The 18,297-nt window shown below is 31.5% G+C and overlaps 1 protein-coding gene across 2 annotated transcripts in view; it reads left to right on the top strand.

The window, feature by feature from the left end:
* The first annotated feature begins 544 nt into the window (after positions 1-544).
* Positions 545-18,297, top strand: part of LOC127709662 (multiple epidermal growth factor-like domains protein 10) — a 38,571-nt gene continuing 20,818 nt past the window's right edge. The window contains exons 1-2 of one of the 2 annotated variants that reach the window (XM_052215279.1): positions 545-635; positions 9,571-9,676. In XM_052215279.1, coding sequence (XP_052071239.1) covers positions 9,601-9,676 — 76 coding nt within the window. In that variant the 5' untranslated portion in view covers positions 545-635; positions 9,571-9,600. The remainder of the gene's footprint in view (positions 636-9,570; positions 9,677-18,297) is intronic. The other variant, XM_052215278.1, reaches the window with a different exon arrangement.

Here is an 18,297-nt window from a genome sequence, read left to right as displayed (position 1 = left end):
TTCATCAGGAACGTTCAAAGCCGAATATTTGAAAGTCAAGGATGTATAAAGACCGAAAACGTTGCAGAGCATAAACCAAAATGGATCTGAAAAATAGCCAAATCCATCCAAGGCCAACTTTGCTTGAGATAGAATAGAAATTAAAATAGAATTAAATAAAATGAAACGTTAATCTAAACATTGTTTTCATTTGAGAGATTCACTGAATACATCACTTTGATATACAATAAATAGATTATTTACCTAAATCGACAAGTGAAAAAGTGTAAAAGTTTAATTTGATGACAGGTAGACAATATTAAAAGATCCATATTCGTTTTAAAATAAGTTTTACGTCAACATAATTATCATTTTTTTCCATGGTGCTGTTTTTGGTGGTTTTTGTAGAGGAGACTCATGCTTAGATTTCTAACTTTATTTTAATTTGATAATAGCCCTATCCTAGTTCTCCTTCACACTTATGATGAATTTAGTGAAGTTTTAAAGGTGATATAAAAATGTATACGTGTTAGTAATGTATGAGTGACTAGGTTCCGGTTATACATTGATGCACTTTAACCGATTAAACTACGCATTAAACGTACAGATGCACTGCCTACTAATTTTGAATTGTGTTCATACAACATGTGCACAAGGTATGTCTTATTTTCCTTCTTTTGTTGCATTTAGCATATATTCAAACTTATACTATTTATTTGAATTCATCATGCCTGTAAACAACATATTTTGTATAGGTACATTGTATGTGTATAAATAGAAAAAGTAAATGAAAAATCATAATTACATATTGCTCTATAATTGTTGACATTGTCTGTTCTATACTTTCGGAAATACAAACGTCGGATTCAGTTGTCGTAAACACCTTCCTTTTCACCATCAATTTTATAATGTGTTATCATATCCTCGTTTTAATTGAAAAATATATTCGAACAGTTCATTATAAAAATGACGAGAAAAATATCAGTAATATTCAGTGATTATTGCTTATAATGGGATTATTGTCAACATGCGAGCAATAATTACACATCAACATCAAGATTCCTCACAGAATTAAAAAAAAATATATCAATTTCGTGCTGCCGAAAAGCTTTTGTGACTTTACTTTCACAAGGAACGTTCAAATCCAAAATTTAAAGTCTTAAATGTTAAAGGCCTCAACACGAAGAGCCATATGATCAAAAGTGACACACACATAGCCAAAATCATAAATATTGAACGATTGATAAAACTGAGAGAGTTATCAATATAACGATTTCACAAACAAATAATTTTATCAAAATCTAAAATCGTAAGTTTTTTTTGTGAAATCGTCTTAATTTTTGCGAAAAAAATGTATCGCATAAATGTGACCGTGACTGAAAAATGGATTCAGATGAGCTATATACATATTTTCAGTTTTTTTTTGCATTTTTTCAATGCTACTATTGTGCTTACCAAGAATTAAAAATTTGATGATGGTTTCTCAACTGGTATTGAAAATACAGCATGGTCTAATTCTGCATACATTTGCGTACACAATATTTGAACAGAAATATATAGAAATTCAAACAAAATTCTGACTTAATATTTTCTTTGGCAATTGGAATGCTTTAAACGAGTGTCACCTCAAAATTGTATTATCTATTAATAATCCAGATCCGAATATCTTTCTTGTTTTTTGTGGAATACATATGTGTTAAATACTTGGTTTCCATGGAAACAAAAGCAAGAAATATTCTAGAATGGCGGGTTTTTTTTCTTTCTCGAGATGTCTTAATTTTTACAGATTTTTTTCTGTGCTGTTTCTGGTGGTAATGTACTGTCTGTATGTCATTATTCCTTAATCTGCATTTTATCACATTGTAACTTTGAAATGAAGTGTCTTTTTTGAAGTTTTGGTTGGTTTTCTATGAGTTGCTTTTCGCTATCATGTTTATGGTATGTTTTGTTTTTATATGATATTAAAAAAAAAAGTATCAAAACTTCCATTTGATTTTTTTCCTCAAATAAAACGAAATAAAACCTTGAACTTAAGGGCATTATAACTGAATATACCAAGTGCAGGATATGCCAGTTTTCTGCCGTGTGGTCAATTTAGTTTCAATTGAAAAAGTTTTTAATTTTGTTGGTGACAATAACCTTGAGAATTTGATATTTTCAAATTAGTATTTCAAATTAGAATAGTAGACAAAAACAACTTTGGTATTTTATTTCATAAAACATATAAAAGGCTCCGTTCCTAATGGACATTATTGGTCATTGGATTCTCCTTCATCGGTCAAGTCAACAACAGTTTTGGCAATGGTTGGCTTTGGACAGACTATATCCTTATTAGTTTCATTTTAACACTATTCCCTGCTTTTTGTCATAGAGATACCATGGTCTTGCTGCATTTAAACCTTTGGGTGTTAAGGTATTTGGCATAATAGACAGTGAAATTATATTGTTCTTCTTTTTAAACATATTGATGATAAGATTCGGACTTCAGAGTCACATAATTCTTCACATATAACACATATGTGTTTTGATGAATCAATAATGAAGTGGTTATATGTGCTTATATGCTGCAGTATTCTAAAATACTGCTGAAGGTATTTCTTCCAATCATAATATAAGGCAGGTTTCTCCATATCCTGGACTAGTTAGGCAATAGTATGGCTATTCCTACTTGACTTAATGACACTATCTGCAAAATATATACCAAATAAATGATATTACACCACCAATAAATAATGTACATGCAGTATGTTTTAAATGTAGCCAGAGGAGACAACAAATTTCAAAAGGGTTAAGCATGTTTTTTTTCCTGCAATGGATATCGGATGCGTACATGTACAATCTTTGAATTGACTAATTATATTTCTATGGGTAATAAGTGCCACAGTGGTCAGACGCAGTGACGAATCAAGGGGTGTAGGGGGAGTGTGACCCTCACCTTAAGTGGTATTTAGGAACAGGGTCCGCCCCTGAAACTTAAAGTAGTCTGTAAAAGCAAGCACACTTGGGAATAAGATATGTTGTGATGATAAGAGAAAATAACCTTTCTTATCCTTGATCTATCTTCTTTTAATTCATTATTGTATTATCGTGATCATGCAAAAATATTTAAATATGTTTTTTTTCTAATGTACATGAGTTTTGACATTTTTGCATTTTTAAGTGTGTTGAAACCGTTAAGTTCTAGTACTTTTTATCAAAAAAAAAATGTCAATACAAAAATTAAACAAAAAGATTATCATGATGATATGAAATCTTAAACTTATAAGAAAACTTATGCGAATGTTAATTATTCGTAATATACATGTATGGACTCATTCTGGTTTTTATTAAGTATCTATATTGAAATCAAATTTTTTTATGAAAATAGAATTCTTGAAACTACAGGGAGCCTTATCTATATATATATAAACAATTGGCATAAAATCAACAAAAATGTTATATTTTGAATTTATATGCATAATATTATTATCATCTACACGTTCTTATAAAATGTACAAATTTATAAAATTCACTTTGCATTTTAGCTCACAAAATTTTATCTTATTAAACTCGACCTACATTTTCCTTTTAACTCAGTTGAGAAGGAAAAAAAAACACAAAAAAACACACAATTTAACAGAAGTTTGAAATTAATATCATTAAATTCATTTAGGCGAAAATGTCTTTAAACAGCTTTCCTGATAACACAAACAATATACCTTATATAAAAATGAGGATATGTGATATAAATGCCAATGCGACAAGCATCAAATAAGTTAAAATGAAGTGATCTAAAGCAATTAAAGGCACTGTACGGCCTTCAAAAATGAGGAAAACCCATACTGTATAGCAGTAATACCACCATTGTTTTTCCCCTATTAGTGTTTGTTAAATTTACACTTTTCCAAAAAATGTGCAGAATTTATCTTAATTTTAAATAAAGAAATACTTGGCATGAGTAAAGATTTACCCTGTCCAGTACTACAGACAAAAATTTTACATAACATTACATTGAAGTTAACCAATCAAATGTTCATCCCTTTATTTCCTGTGTACACACTTTAGTAACCATGTAGCCTGAAGATTCCAAAATATTCTATAGAAACACCCAATAAAAAAAATGGTGCTTTGAAACACCCGAGATACATGTTTATGACTCAGAATTTTTTTTACTGCAAATAGAATTTCAATAGCAATTGGCTTAACTCTCAACAGATCTGTAGGATGCACAAAATCACTAACATAAGAACTAAAGAAGAATAGAGTCAACATATATATCAAATTGGTTTTTTTCTCACTTAAATGTTACTTCTAGACTGAGTTAAAAGGACAATTTATAGGTTGAATTAAACAAGATGAAATTCTGTGAGTTAAAATACAAAGCGACTTCATAAATGTGTGCATCTTATAAGGACATGTATTATGACATAATGGTTTACTTTTATAAATTTGGACTTGGATGGAGAGTTGTCTCATTGGCACTTATACCACATCTTCTTATATCTATGAAGATGCTGGTATAATATGCATATGTAGATATACATATGATAGTCATGCTAATGTAATGTGTATATTCAGACTATAACATAAAGATGTAGTTTTCAGATTGGTGCTGTCGGTATAAACTGTCTATTAATTAAGTTCATAGGTGTTGTTAATTTAACGTTAAACATGTTGCTAAACATCTAGTGCAGCAATTTTCAGGAATATATTTATGATTGATCAATTTCAGAGTAAACTAGCTAACATCCTATTTTTAATATTAATACTAAACTACAATTTTTTGGTTTCATCATAAAAAGTCAATATGTACATGTTAAAAAATCATTTTGCAGTATGGTAAAAAGAAGTGCATTAAATTTATAAATGATTTAGAGTAAATAAAATTTCAATGTGTACATAGATTTTAGAAATATTTAACAAAATGAAAGTACATTTTAAATACATGTTATCAGAAGTCCATACTAGTAATGGACTTTTGATGTTATATACATGTCTTACATGTCTATGATGCATACATTGTAGTTCTAAATGAGTACATTTGTAAGTTGTCAGTCACATTTTGTATTTACTTAAGCGGTTTAGAGGGATACACAGCCTGGTTTATCACAAGATTTATTTTTTTACTATTTTAATATATAAACATGATAAACAAGATATATATAAACAGCGAATGTTGATATTCAAATAAGTAATTTTGTTGCTCACTTATCAGTTTGTTTTAATCTGATTTTAATTAATATTTCATATTATTACCTGTATCTTGGCTGTCACCTGGGAGTTTGGTATACTTTTTTTTACTCGAGGAGAATTAGTCCCTTTATTTTGTTGCTACCTGAACATGTACATATGTACTGTATTTTTTTAATAAATCATCAATTTAAAGTATTTCACTTCTGCGGCTTATGTTTCACACATTCACAAGTTTCTTCATTTCACGGATCAACTTGTATAAGCATACCATCTTGCTCTGACTTAATTGGAATCATCAGATTCACAACAGCTCTATCATCATCGTTGAGATTATCAAGTTGAGAACTTTCTATTTGGGCAAAATATAATTCATCAACAATCCATAGCTCCTCGATAAACTCTCAACCTGTTTATCTGTTAGTTCTGATGGGATACTTATGCAAAATGAAACAAAACAACAAAACTAGCTTTAGACTATTTCACTTTGCCAACTATCTTTTTCGGTAAGGGAATTAACTTATAATATGAATAGGCTAAAATACGGAATTGTGTTAAAAATAATTATTGCGGACTTTAAATATACAAGGATATTACAAAAAACGCCCACATGGTAAGCTGTATATGTGATATAGTTAGTGAAGTAATATTGTTTTTAGGCGGCGAACAAATATTTTGCACGTGCTCATCGACTTTATCTTTGCAACATCATAGTCAAATATACGTTTTACCGCTTCTGGGCCCATTTTGTCGGACGCCGTCACAAACTTCCATGACCACTAGTGTATGCTGAACAAAGTTGTTGAATCCATAAACACTTTTGAAACGACAGTATATCCATAGTCGCTTTTTATATACCGTTGCAATTATTCAACGATTACAAGTGAAAATGATGCGGTCGTATCATGCTGCTCTCAACTTAAACCATTATTTCCTCAAAAGATAAAACATATATGTTCCTCAGGTAGTATCTTATCTATACTTTCTATTTATGAAGATAAAAAGTTATTGTATGATTGCAAATGACACAACTCTCCACCACAGACCAAATGCAATAGAAGTTAACAATTAAAGGTCACACTAATGCCTTTAACAATGCGTGAAATTCATATCGCACATTACGCTATAAAAGGTTCCGAAATAACAAATGTTAAACATTCAAACGAGAAAACTAACGAAGTATGTACACAACAATAAGCGAAAAACAAATATGATATCCAGCAACACACGTGAACCACTGAATTACAGGCTTCGGACTTGGAATATTTCCGGGTTAAGCATGTTTGCTGGCACCAAACCTTCCTCCTAACATGGGACAGTGGTGTAACAGTCCACATCATAAGAACAACTATAAGAATCTGTCGAAATCGGCTTAACTCATCAGATCGATACAAAGCCCATTAAAACCCCAACAAAAACTCAGAAGACACTAAGTGTAGATCTGAGAATTGTCGCAGGTACTGAAAGCTAGTTCAAAGCAAATAACAAGTAAATAACAATTTTTTTTCTAAGACTAAAATATTAATCAGTACACATTCAACATCCAATCATGTATTCACCGTGTTCACAGAGTTATAAAATCATCTGCCTTCATTCATTATATGAACAACTAAGTATTGACTGCGGCTAATAAAGCTTTATCCGTTAAGTGTAGACCTGTTCCTGAGTACGAAGAAAGGAGTGAGTTAAAGCTTTTCCAAACAAATAACAAAAAAAAAAAATAAATAAAACAACACTAAACGATAACGTATAGAAAATGGTGAATGGCATGATGCAGTCCAATGCTCTAATATTGACAAAACAAAAGTCATAATTTTATATTACAATATGATACCTAGATAAGTACCATGTTTCCTTTCCATTTAAAATGAAATACATACTTGAATACGTTTCAAAAAAATTAAAGCAACTCTTGCAGTATACAAATATAAGAGGGCCTAAAAATACAATTTTTCATAGTTGCAAGAAATAGTTCATTTTTGGAGAAATATAACATTTACGTTCATCAAATCTACAGCATGGTACTATGGATCAAACAACTGATACTTTGTTTAACATTAACTATTATATCCACCAATATAGGCCATTGTATGACTATATCGGCATTTATGTTCACCGATTCATTCGACAGATCGTGTATAAATCTCAACGAGAGTTGAAACTTTTAACTGTTACTTATTAGATCCTTAATTTACCAAAAATGTATATATATATCAATGTAATTTGCACAAAATTCTCTTTCTTTCGATCGGTATATTTAGATTGAGATGTGGATTAAGTTTAGTCGCATTAAAAAATTGACTATTTGAAATTTTTTTCTTTTGGGTTTCTCCAATACAATCTATGTTATTTAATTGAAGGGTAATTCAGATACAGTGAAATGTTATGAGAGTGAGTTAAGCTTTAATGTCGACACTTTGCATACAATTGTCTTTCAATCGATTGTTTTAATTTTAGATTCGGATAAGGTTTAGTCGTGTCAAAGTTTAATTCAAAGTTGACTATTGTCAATCATTTTGAAAAACTTTTCTCTGTTTTTTTTTCAAGTATTTCTATAATTAATCACTATGCAAATTCTTTTTTTTTTCCAAAACAATCTATGTAATTTTAATTGAGGCTTCCCCAATCATGTACACAGTTTACGAGAGCCAGTGAACATTCTGAAAACTGTTGGCTTCAAGATTCACTTTCATATCTTTTTGACTTTATATCTCGTCCGTATGTATTCGAATTCTTTGTTGTTTGATTCTCTAGCTGCATTTTGTATCCATAATTTAATTCTTGCACTTAATCCGTTGGTTACCTAATTTGTTACTTACATCTATAAATTGACAATGTGGGTCGGTTTAGAATAAAAACTTTACAACAAAAGAGATGATTTCAGCTTCCTTATCGTGAAATTCTATGTAACAACATTCCAGCAGCGCCTGTACATGGAGTATATAACTCCCAGCTGATACGTTATTCCAGAGCTTGAATTTCCTATCAAAATGTTCCTGGTAGATGGTTGCTGCTTACAATGAATTTAGTAAAACAAAGAGTTTCAAGTTGTGAAGTAATCTCTACGAACATTTTACGAACGCCATTACGAGTTAGTTCAACGTAATGGAATATATGTTTTACAAATGACGACAAGTATGTTCCAATTGTAGTAACCACAACCCTGTCCTCTTTCCTCGAATGTGATATATCGAACTATACATTTCATCGGGTGTGTTCTTACATGAGCAACACAACGGGTGCCACATGTGGAACAGGATTTGAATACCCTCCCTGAGGACTTGAGAAAACAAACTGTTTTGGTTGGGTTCGTGTTGCCTAGCCTTAAGTTTTCTAGGTTGTGTTTTGTATACTTCTTTGTCTTCAGCTTTCGATTGATGAGTTTGGGCATCTATTTTTTATCTCTTACCTCTTTTCATGTGAAATATCCATTGAAATACTATGATATTTCAATTTTAAATAAATAAGTGTATTCATTTTCAAAACGCTTATGACAAAACCTGAGTTTAACTTTCTCGGATTAAATACGCTTGAAAATTGTTAATTTCCAATTCTTCTGTTCAATCAAAAGTTATATCGTTCTTTTTGCAAGTTCCCATATGATTAAAAATTGTTTATCGTAATGAGAAATACCTTGTCATTTCAGGTTAGTATATCCAATTGATATTTTTTCTGGCAGATGGTCATTCATACGATTGATTAACCAATGAAATATTGCGGAAAAGGACAGTGTAACAAGCAAAAAAAAAACCAAAACGAAAACAACTAACAAACAGCAAACAACAACCAAGAGAACAGTGTCAAACTTTGATTTTCAATATTTTGCTCTATATGTTTCTTTCTTTTTGTTGTATTTTATTTGTGAAAGGTTTAGCTAGCCATAAAACCAGGTTTAATCCACCATTTTCTAGATAAGGAAATGCCTGTACCACGTCAGGAATATGACAGTTGTTTTCCATTCGTTTGATGTGTTTGAGAGTTTGATTTTACCTTTTTGATAAGGGACTTTCCGATTTGAATTTTCATTGAAGTGCGGTATTTTTTAATTTTTTTATCCAGTGTTAAATATAATTTTAACTGTTCGTTTTTAATAATCACTAAATTCTTGTTCCTACTGGTAACTGTACAACCGTTTATAGTAAAAAATAACATTACATGCAGACAATATGTCGCCCGCAGTTACTACCTCGTTATTATATATTATATTGATGACTATATTTGGACGTTACAACAGTCAACAGTTTACATGTGAAAAATGTTGATGCAGAAGCAACATGCTGTCCTTAGATTGATACTGTATTACATCAAAAAAAAAAAATTATATCAGATTCTATATCAGTCCAGTGTTGACTTCTGACGTTTACGTTTAAATTTGAGTGAACAATTTTAATCCCTATAATTTCCCTTTAACATACATTTTAGAAAAGCTTAATTGTTGACTGTACCTGTTTGATGTACATAGTTAAAGAGGCTGAAATGTTATTACTGTTATCAATTTCCACTGTTCTGTTGAGTGTTTCAGCACAACGTAAGTTAATAATGTTAATATCTCTAAGTAAAATGTTTGTTCACTTTCAAGATTAAGCATATATATTTTCTTGTTGAATTATAAGGCAACAACAGTTTACAAATGTTCAAATCTCATTAACCATTGAGAACAAATAACATCAAGGTAACAAACCAGAGGGATTTGCTTGAACGTCATACCTAGCGTTACATAGTGTATCTTTAGGATAAGCGACTCCTTCTATGAATACAAGCATCACCCGTCATGCAAATTCAAACTAAAAAAAAAAAAGAATCGAAAAAGTTACAAATCAGACTACTATATTCTGATATCTAAAGATCTTAAACCGCAAACACGTGTCGCTGGTGAAACAGTAATATTGTATGGGTCAACCAATTTCTGATGGTGTAGTAATTATGTAGTACCGATTTCATTCAAACGATATATAACGTGCAACATACAGTCCTCTACAATAGACAGGTGTCTGAACAATGTCCAAACTAAGATTTCATTCAATTTTTCTTTCGAAAAGTCTTCTATATTCATAAGAATCAGACATCATTTGAATTAAAACATTTTATATTCAGTAAAATATGTGTGAAATTACAATACGTGTTTAGTAAGTTTCCTTGGGAGATAATCAATTTTTCTTTCAAAAAGTCTTCTACATTCAAAAGAATAATGTTTTAGGTTATCTCCCATGGAAACTTATTAACAACGTATTGTAATTTCACATATATTTTTCTGAATGTAAGATGTTTTAATTCAAATGATGTCTAATTCTTATGAATATAGAAGACTTTTCAAAAGAAAAATTGTATGAAAGCTTAGTTTGGACAATTTTATAGTAATTCAAAATTACTACCCATCACCTTTAGCATGACAATAACAATAAAATTTCTATACAAACTGTTAGACTGAATTTTCATAATAACATTGATGTGGAATTAAAGTCTTATAGGATTGTAAGTATGCTTTATTTTATCACCGTGCACTTTCACAACTTGACCGTGGTTTTCTACAGCAGTTTGTTCAAATTTCTGACCAGTTGAACAGTTTGGTTTTATAAAACAAATTGCAATTTGGTCAGAATTTTGAATAAATTGCAATTGGTGGATAGCAACACGAACAGTCAAGTCACAGTATGAAAAATCAGTCTAACAGTTTGTATAGAATTTTTATTGTTATTGTCATGCTAAAGGTGATGAATAGAAATTTTGAATTGCTATAAAAATGTCCAAACTAAGCTTTCATACAATTTTTCTTTCGAACAGTCTTCTATATTCATAAGAATCAGACATCATTTGAATTAAAACATTTTATATTCAGGAAAATATATGTGAAATTACAATACGTTGTTAGGAAGTTTCCATGGGAGATAATCAATTTTTCCTTCGAAAAGTCTTCTATATTCAAAGATAATGTTTTAGGTTATCTCCCATGGAAACTTATTAACAACGTATTGTAATTTCACATATATTTTACTGAATATGAGATGTTTTAATTCAAATGATGTCTGATTCTTATAAACATAGAAGACTTTTCGAAAGAAAAATTGTATTAAAGCTTAGTTTGGACATTTTTATAGCAATTCAAAATTTCTATCCATCACCTTTAGCATGACAATAACAATGAAATTTCTATACAAACTGTTAGACTGATTTTTCATAATAACCTTGAACTGGAATTAAAGTCTTATATGATTGTAAGTATGCTTTATTTTATCACCTTGAACTTTCACGACTTGACTGCGGTTTTCTTCAGCAGTTTGTTCAAATTTCTGACCAGTTGAACAGTTTGGTTTTATAAAACAAATTACAGTTTGGTCAGAATTTTAAATAAGTTGCAATAGGTGGAGAGCAACACTAACAGTCAAGTCAGAGTAATAAGATCTAGATGAAAAATCTGTAATTACATTATCCTTACCTTTGATATGTTTTACAATAATATCATATTCCTGTACCATCAAACTCCACCTAGTCAACCTCTAGTTCCTGTTTCTTATGTTTTGTATGAAGGTGAGAGGATTATGATCAGTATAAACAAGAATAGTATACATAGTGGGATTTAGATATACATCAAAATGTTGAAGTGCAGACAACAGTGCAAAACACTGTTTTTCAATAGTTGAATAATTTTTCTGATGTTTTATCCGATTTCTTGGAAAAATATGAAATAAATTTCTTAACATTAGCAACTGTCTCTTGGTATAAAACGGCTCCAACTCCTATATCACTTGCTTCGGCGGCAAGTTTGAATTGTTTTCAAAAGTCTGGAGTGATCAGAACAGGACTGTTACTTAAAAGTTATTTGCAGTTTTCAAAAGTATTTTAGCAATTATCACTCAAGATGAATTTAGAATCTTTCCGTGAAAGATGAGTCAATGGTTGAATGACAGTAGCAAAATTTGAACAAAATTCCCTGTAAAATCCAATCATGCCTAAATATCTCAAACGTTGTTTTTTATTTGTAGGAGGAAGAAATTTGGTAATTGCATCTACTTTAACCATAATAGGTTTCACTTGACCTTGGCCAACTGTATGCCCTAAATAGTAAACAGTGGACTGACAAAATTCACTTTTACCAAGATTTATAGTCAAATTTGATTGTGACATTCTATCAAAAGTATCATATAAATGTGTTAATTCCTCTTTCCAGCAATCACTACATACAAGTTGATCATAGATATAAGCGTACCAACAGTCTAAATTTTTTATAACATAATTGATCATTCTTTGAAATGTAGCTGGAGCACTTTTTATACCAAACGGCATTACAGTATACTGAAATAACCCGTCTGGTGTGACAACAGCTTATATTTCACGAGCTCACTGTGTCAATAGTACCTGCAGTAACTCTTCAATAAATCAAATTTCCTACACATTTTGCTTGCCCAATGTTGTCAATACAGTCGTCTATCCTTGGAATCGGATAGGAATCAGATTTTGAAACTGAATTTACTATTCTGAAATCAGTCACGAAACGAAAGTTTTTATCTGGTTTTATCTGGTGCCAGGAGACAAGGATAGCTCCATACACTGTTACTCGGTTCAATAATATCATTGTCAAGCATATATTCAATTTCTTGTCTCATAAAATCAAGTTTAAGTGGATTGAGCCGGTAAGGATGTTGCTTAATTGGAGAAGTATCGCCTACATCAACATCATGACAAACAGCAGTGGTTTTGTAAAAACGAATTTAAAAAGAAAATACCAAGGTTTTTAATTTTTCTTTACGATCAAAAGTCAGATGTGCAAGTTTTGAGTCTAAATTTGACAAAATATTTGAATTTTTCAATCTACCAGTTTGTTCCATAGTCTTAGAATCAAAAGGTAGTTCAATTATATTCGTGATGGTGTCCATAAAATATACGGAGTGTCATTTTTAATCTGTCCTCCTCATAACTTTGTTGGAGCAGTTTCTGCGTTAGTAGCACACTCCTGTATATAAACTCCGTATTTTTCTATCCAAAATCCATGTATTTAGTGTTGATGTTATATTTGTTATTTTCATCGGATTTTGTCAAATATTTTATCGTTTGTAGTTGTAAATCATATTTTTTTCGGTTCTATTCGTGTGTTACGGTAAAGAAAATTAATCACCCAGTTCGTTTATAAGATTTTAGTTTGGGCCAACTAAATTTATACGATGTATTTGGTTTACAGTTTGATTTAGAAGAAATACCGATATAGCTTGATTATATAATTAATTATCTAATTACTACCACAATTTTATATTAATAAGTATTGTAATTTTCATTGTTATTAATACATGTTTTATCAGTATTACAGACCTAAGCTTTAACTCTATCGTATTTTTTGGAAATTTATAGAAATTTAAATGTGACGTCACATTGTCCGTCGATTTCTTCGGCTAACACATAATACGTTGTTCGGCTGTGTCTTTCTTATGTGCTGATTTAGGTTGTTTTATGTATTCGTTTTTATTCTGTAGTAAGTCACCACACCGGTGTTAACATGTATATCTATTATAAATTTACTGTTTGCAAAAGTATGAATTATTCTAAATACTAAGCATTTTCTTATCCCAGGCATATAACCTTAGCCGTATTTGGCACAACTTTTTGGAACTTTTGGTCCTCAATGCTCTTCAACTTTGTGTTTGGTTTGGCTTTCGTGCTTTTTTGATCTGAGCGTCACTGGTGGGTCTTATGTAGACGAAACGCGCGTCTGGCGTATTAAATTATAAGCCTGGTACCTTTTGATAGCTCTTATTTGTGTGTGTCTCTGTCCTGTATGTTCTCCCATTTATTTGTAGTGTAGTCCTATCATGTAATCGTGTCATTTTAATGTTATATTTAACATTGCCATAAAAGCGGGAGGTTTGGATAGCCACAAAACCAGGTTCAACCCACCATTTTTAATTAAAATGTCCTGTACCAAGTCAGGAAAATGGCCATTGTTATATTATAGTTCGTTTCTGTTTGTGTTACATTTTAAGTTTGTGTTTCTGTTGTGTCGTAGTTCTCCTCTTATATTTGATGTGTTTCCCTCAGTTTTAGTTTGTAACCCAGATATGTTTTTTTCTCAATCGATTTATGAATTTTGAATAGCGCTATTCTACTGATGGCTTTATTTGTCATGATCGTTCTCCAAGTTAACCATGGCTAAAGTGGCAACTGGTTTAATCCCACCTTCATTAGTACGCTAAAAATATGGTTTTAACATATAGATATGACACACAATATTTTGTTTACGCCGACCTGGTGTTTTTAAAATATATCTCAACTCATTAGTTTTACTCTTTAATGTATAAGGAACACAATATTTAGCCTGTAAAGGATGTCCAGGGACTGGCGAAAATGCAAATACATTACAATTATCACCAGGCTAAACAAAATCTGCCCCTGGCATCTTTATCATACTATATTTTCATTTTATTCTTTAACATGTTTTAAATTGTTCTGAGCAATTCGACAAGCAGTATACCATTTTTCTTTGAATCTAGATACATAGTCTAGAAGATTCAAGTCAGTGTGTTCAGTAAGCTGTTTTTCTTTGATCAATTTCAAAGATCCCCTTACAGTATGACCAAATACCAAATCAAAGGGAGTAAAACCAAGAGATGCTTGAACAGCCTCTCGGACCGCAAAAAGTAGAAAGTGGACACCATCATCCTAGTCTCTGTCAAATTGAAGACAAAAAGTTCTAATCATGTTCTTCAATGTATGATGAAAACGTTATAAGGCATCTTGAGATTCTGGATGATAAGCACTGGACATATACTTCGCAATCCCTAACTGGTAAACGACCTGCTGAAATAAACCTGACATAAAATTTGAACCCTGGTCGGACTGTATAGACTTCGGAAGTCCTACTAGCGTGAAAAATTTGTTTAGAACTTTGACAATAGTTGGTGTCTTGGTATTCCTTAGCTGAATAGCCTCAGGAAAACAAGAGGATGTACACATGATCGTCAATAAATACGCATTTTCAGTCTTGGTCTTCGGTAAAAGTCCAACGTAATCAATGGTTACTCGACTGAAAGGTTCTTCAAAGACTGGAATTGGTAAAAGTGGTGCTGGTGGTATTTTCTGGTTAAGCTTACCAACAATCTTGCATTTATGGGATAATTTACAATATTCTGTGACATCATTTCAAAGTCTGGGCCAGTAGAAATATTGCAAGATCTTAAGGCAAGTCTTCCTGATACCTAAATGTCCAGCCAAGTGTGTGTCATGAGCAAGACCAATAGTGTCTAACCTATAGACTTTAGGCACCACCACGCGGTATACCACTCTCTATTCCTCCTCTGAGATAGCATCAGGGAGCCTCCACTTCCTCATTAAAATGCCGTCTTGATGGTAGCAACATTCGGCCACGTTGTCTGCTTCCTCCTGTGGTTGAGCCCTCTTACATTCTTGTTAGTACTGTTATGGCCTTTTCTGAGCTACCGGAACCTTTAAAGTCGGCAAGGAAATTGTCAAAAAGGTCGCTGTAATCAAACTGGTCTTCTTGTAAATCCTCATTTTGTTGTTTTCTAGCCATCGCCCTACTAACAATAAAAGATGGATACAGTTCAGCATCATCTTCAGGTGAGTTAACATCCACCACCGGTTCACTGGTAACAATTGGTTCAGCAACCACTTTGTTCCTGGCTGGACCATTTCCTAGCAATAATGAAACAACTGCATCAGGGAGATTATGACGAACACTCAAAAAACTGGTCCAGTAATCAAATCTGACTTCAGATAAATACGATGGAGGTGAACATCTTTTTTCTTACAATAAGCACAAGTTAGTGACTTCTCTCAAAAGTATCAAGTTTTGAACTAGACATATTATAACTAGACTGAATCTTATTCTGTGTAACAGGCTTACTCATCAGTACGTTCAGTACTTTGATTTTTGTCATTTCCGCTCGAAGTATTTAAATTTTGACCTTTGAAACTTCTCTTATGTGAAAAAGTATAATTATAGGAAATAACAGCTGCACCTTGCAATGTCTCAATAGTTTTGTCATCTAAATGTGTTTTTAAGTCTAAATGAACACACTGCTTGAAGACTTCTAATAACATTAAATGTCTTATTTTATCAAAATTGTTATCTATTTTCTTTCACGTAGGCCATTTATCAAATAGATGTTCTTTTTCCCTAGAAAAAGTTCAACATAGATTTGTGAATCAAACTTTTTGACAAGACGTAATTTCTGTCTATACGCTTCTAGCACTAGCTCATAAGCTTTCAAAACTTTCTGTTTTACAGTGTCATAATCAGAACTTTTTTCTGATGAAAGTGCTGAGTAAATTTCAGCGGCGTTGCCCTCAAAAACACTTTGCAGCATTGTAGTCCAAAAAGGCTTTGGCTATTTCAAGCTTTGAGCAATTTTCTCAAACTGTAGAAAAAAATTATCAACTATTTTTTCACAAAATTTGGGAACCAAATGTATATATTTTGCTGCATCAAAATGTTCTGATTTTGACTCTACTTTAGTGTTGCTTTCTACTTTGACCATTTCTATCTTAATTTTCTCCATCTGTAACCTCATTGCACGTTCTGTCTGTCTTTCTTCTTTGTTTTAATTTAAATTCATGTTTTAATTCAAGCTGTTTTAATTTGATTGCATCTACATTTTCTACCTCGAGTTCAAGAGCCTCTTCACCACAAATGTCTAAGTCAATTAAATTATCTATTACCAAATGTTTTATAATTTGTTTTCTCATAGATACTCTAAAATCTACTTTCAGATGTTTAGCAAGCACCACTAATTCTTCTTTCTTTAGTTTATCAAACCCTTTCAGGTCTGGTTTTTTTAAAACTTTACTAGCATCAAATACAATATTGTTGAATTTTGTTGGCTAATTCTAATTCAATAAAAATACTGAAAAAAATATAACCTGATATTAACGTTATCCCGGACGAGCCCCAAATTTCTGGTCGGCCAAAAAGCACCTTTAAATTGTGGCTTACAATAGACACAAATCAATAAAAAGATTTAACAAGATTTATTATACACAAGTTTACAAGAATATTATACAAATTGAAATGTCAACTTAACTGTTAAATATATGTCCGATCCTTTTGTCTTTTGTTTATCTGGAATTCCTCTCTTCACTGTTGCGGGAATCCAAACATAATATTATGTCCAATAAGTCACAATCTAATATGATGTAGTTAACGTAAATAAAAGTGTTAATCCAACATCTGAGAACACAAGAATGTTAATGTCTAATATGAAAGTCTAACTTTAGTGTCTGTATATATGAATAGTTGTCACGGAAATCTCTAGAACACTGTAGAAGCGAACTTCTGGAAAATTGTAGAACGGAAACTTCTAGAAAACGGTCGAAGTTTTAATTACACATCTTAGATTATGATCATTCCAGAATTATTATGTAAGTCAAATAGAAAGTTCTAATCATTTCATCAGTATCTATGATTGTTCCAGATAGCGGATTGGGAGTCCAAGATCACGGATTGGGAGTCCAAGATCACGGATTATCAATCCTAGATTACGGATTATTAATCCGGGATCTCGGATTATTAATCCGGGATCTCGAATTATTAATCCGGGATCTCGGATTATTAATCCGAGATTACGGATTGGGAATAAAAAATCACAGATTATTTATCCTTTATCTCGGATTGGAAATCCAAGATCGTGGATTAATATTATTTTCTTAGTGTCCCTTTAAGCCTTCCGTATCTCCAGTTATAACATAATCAACGGAACTATATTTGTATCGGGAAAATCAACCACATCAATCGGAATGATTGAAACTTACCTCGTTGGCTGTAAATGTCTATGACTACGTCTTAAAATAAGATGTTACAATATGATGTAAGCTTAATTATTTGTTCCTTTCAATGAAATCGCTAAACAATATATAAATCTGGTATTTAAGTAAAATATAGATCAATCATTTTCAGCTTTTTTCAAACCTATAAATAATTGAGTCCCCCGGTCTACTTTTACAGGACAACATATGCTTCTAAATACAATGTATAGGCGTGTCAAATGTCTTAAAATGTATAATCCATAAATGATGGTTTTCATTATGACATCTCAAATAAGTAGTTTATTACGCTGTTGTCAAAAGACATATAAAGAGGAGTCACTACCAAAGGTTTAATATAAATGTTTTGCAATGAGACATATCGATCGCATCAACAACGAAATC

The sequence above is a fragment of the Mytilus californianus genome, unplaced genomic scaffold (genome assembly GCF_021869535.1).
Source record: "Mytilus californianus isolate M0D057914Y unplaced genomic scaffold, xbMytCali1.0.p SCAF_7, whole genome shotgun sequence".
NCBI classification, from domain to species: Eukaryota; Metazoa; Mollusca; class Bivalvia; order Mytilida; family Mytilidae; genus Mytilus; species Mytilus californianus.
This window is presented reverse-complemented; position numbering and strand designations above follow the sequence as displayed.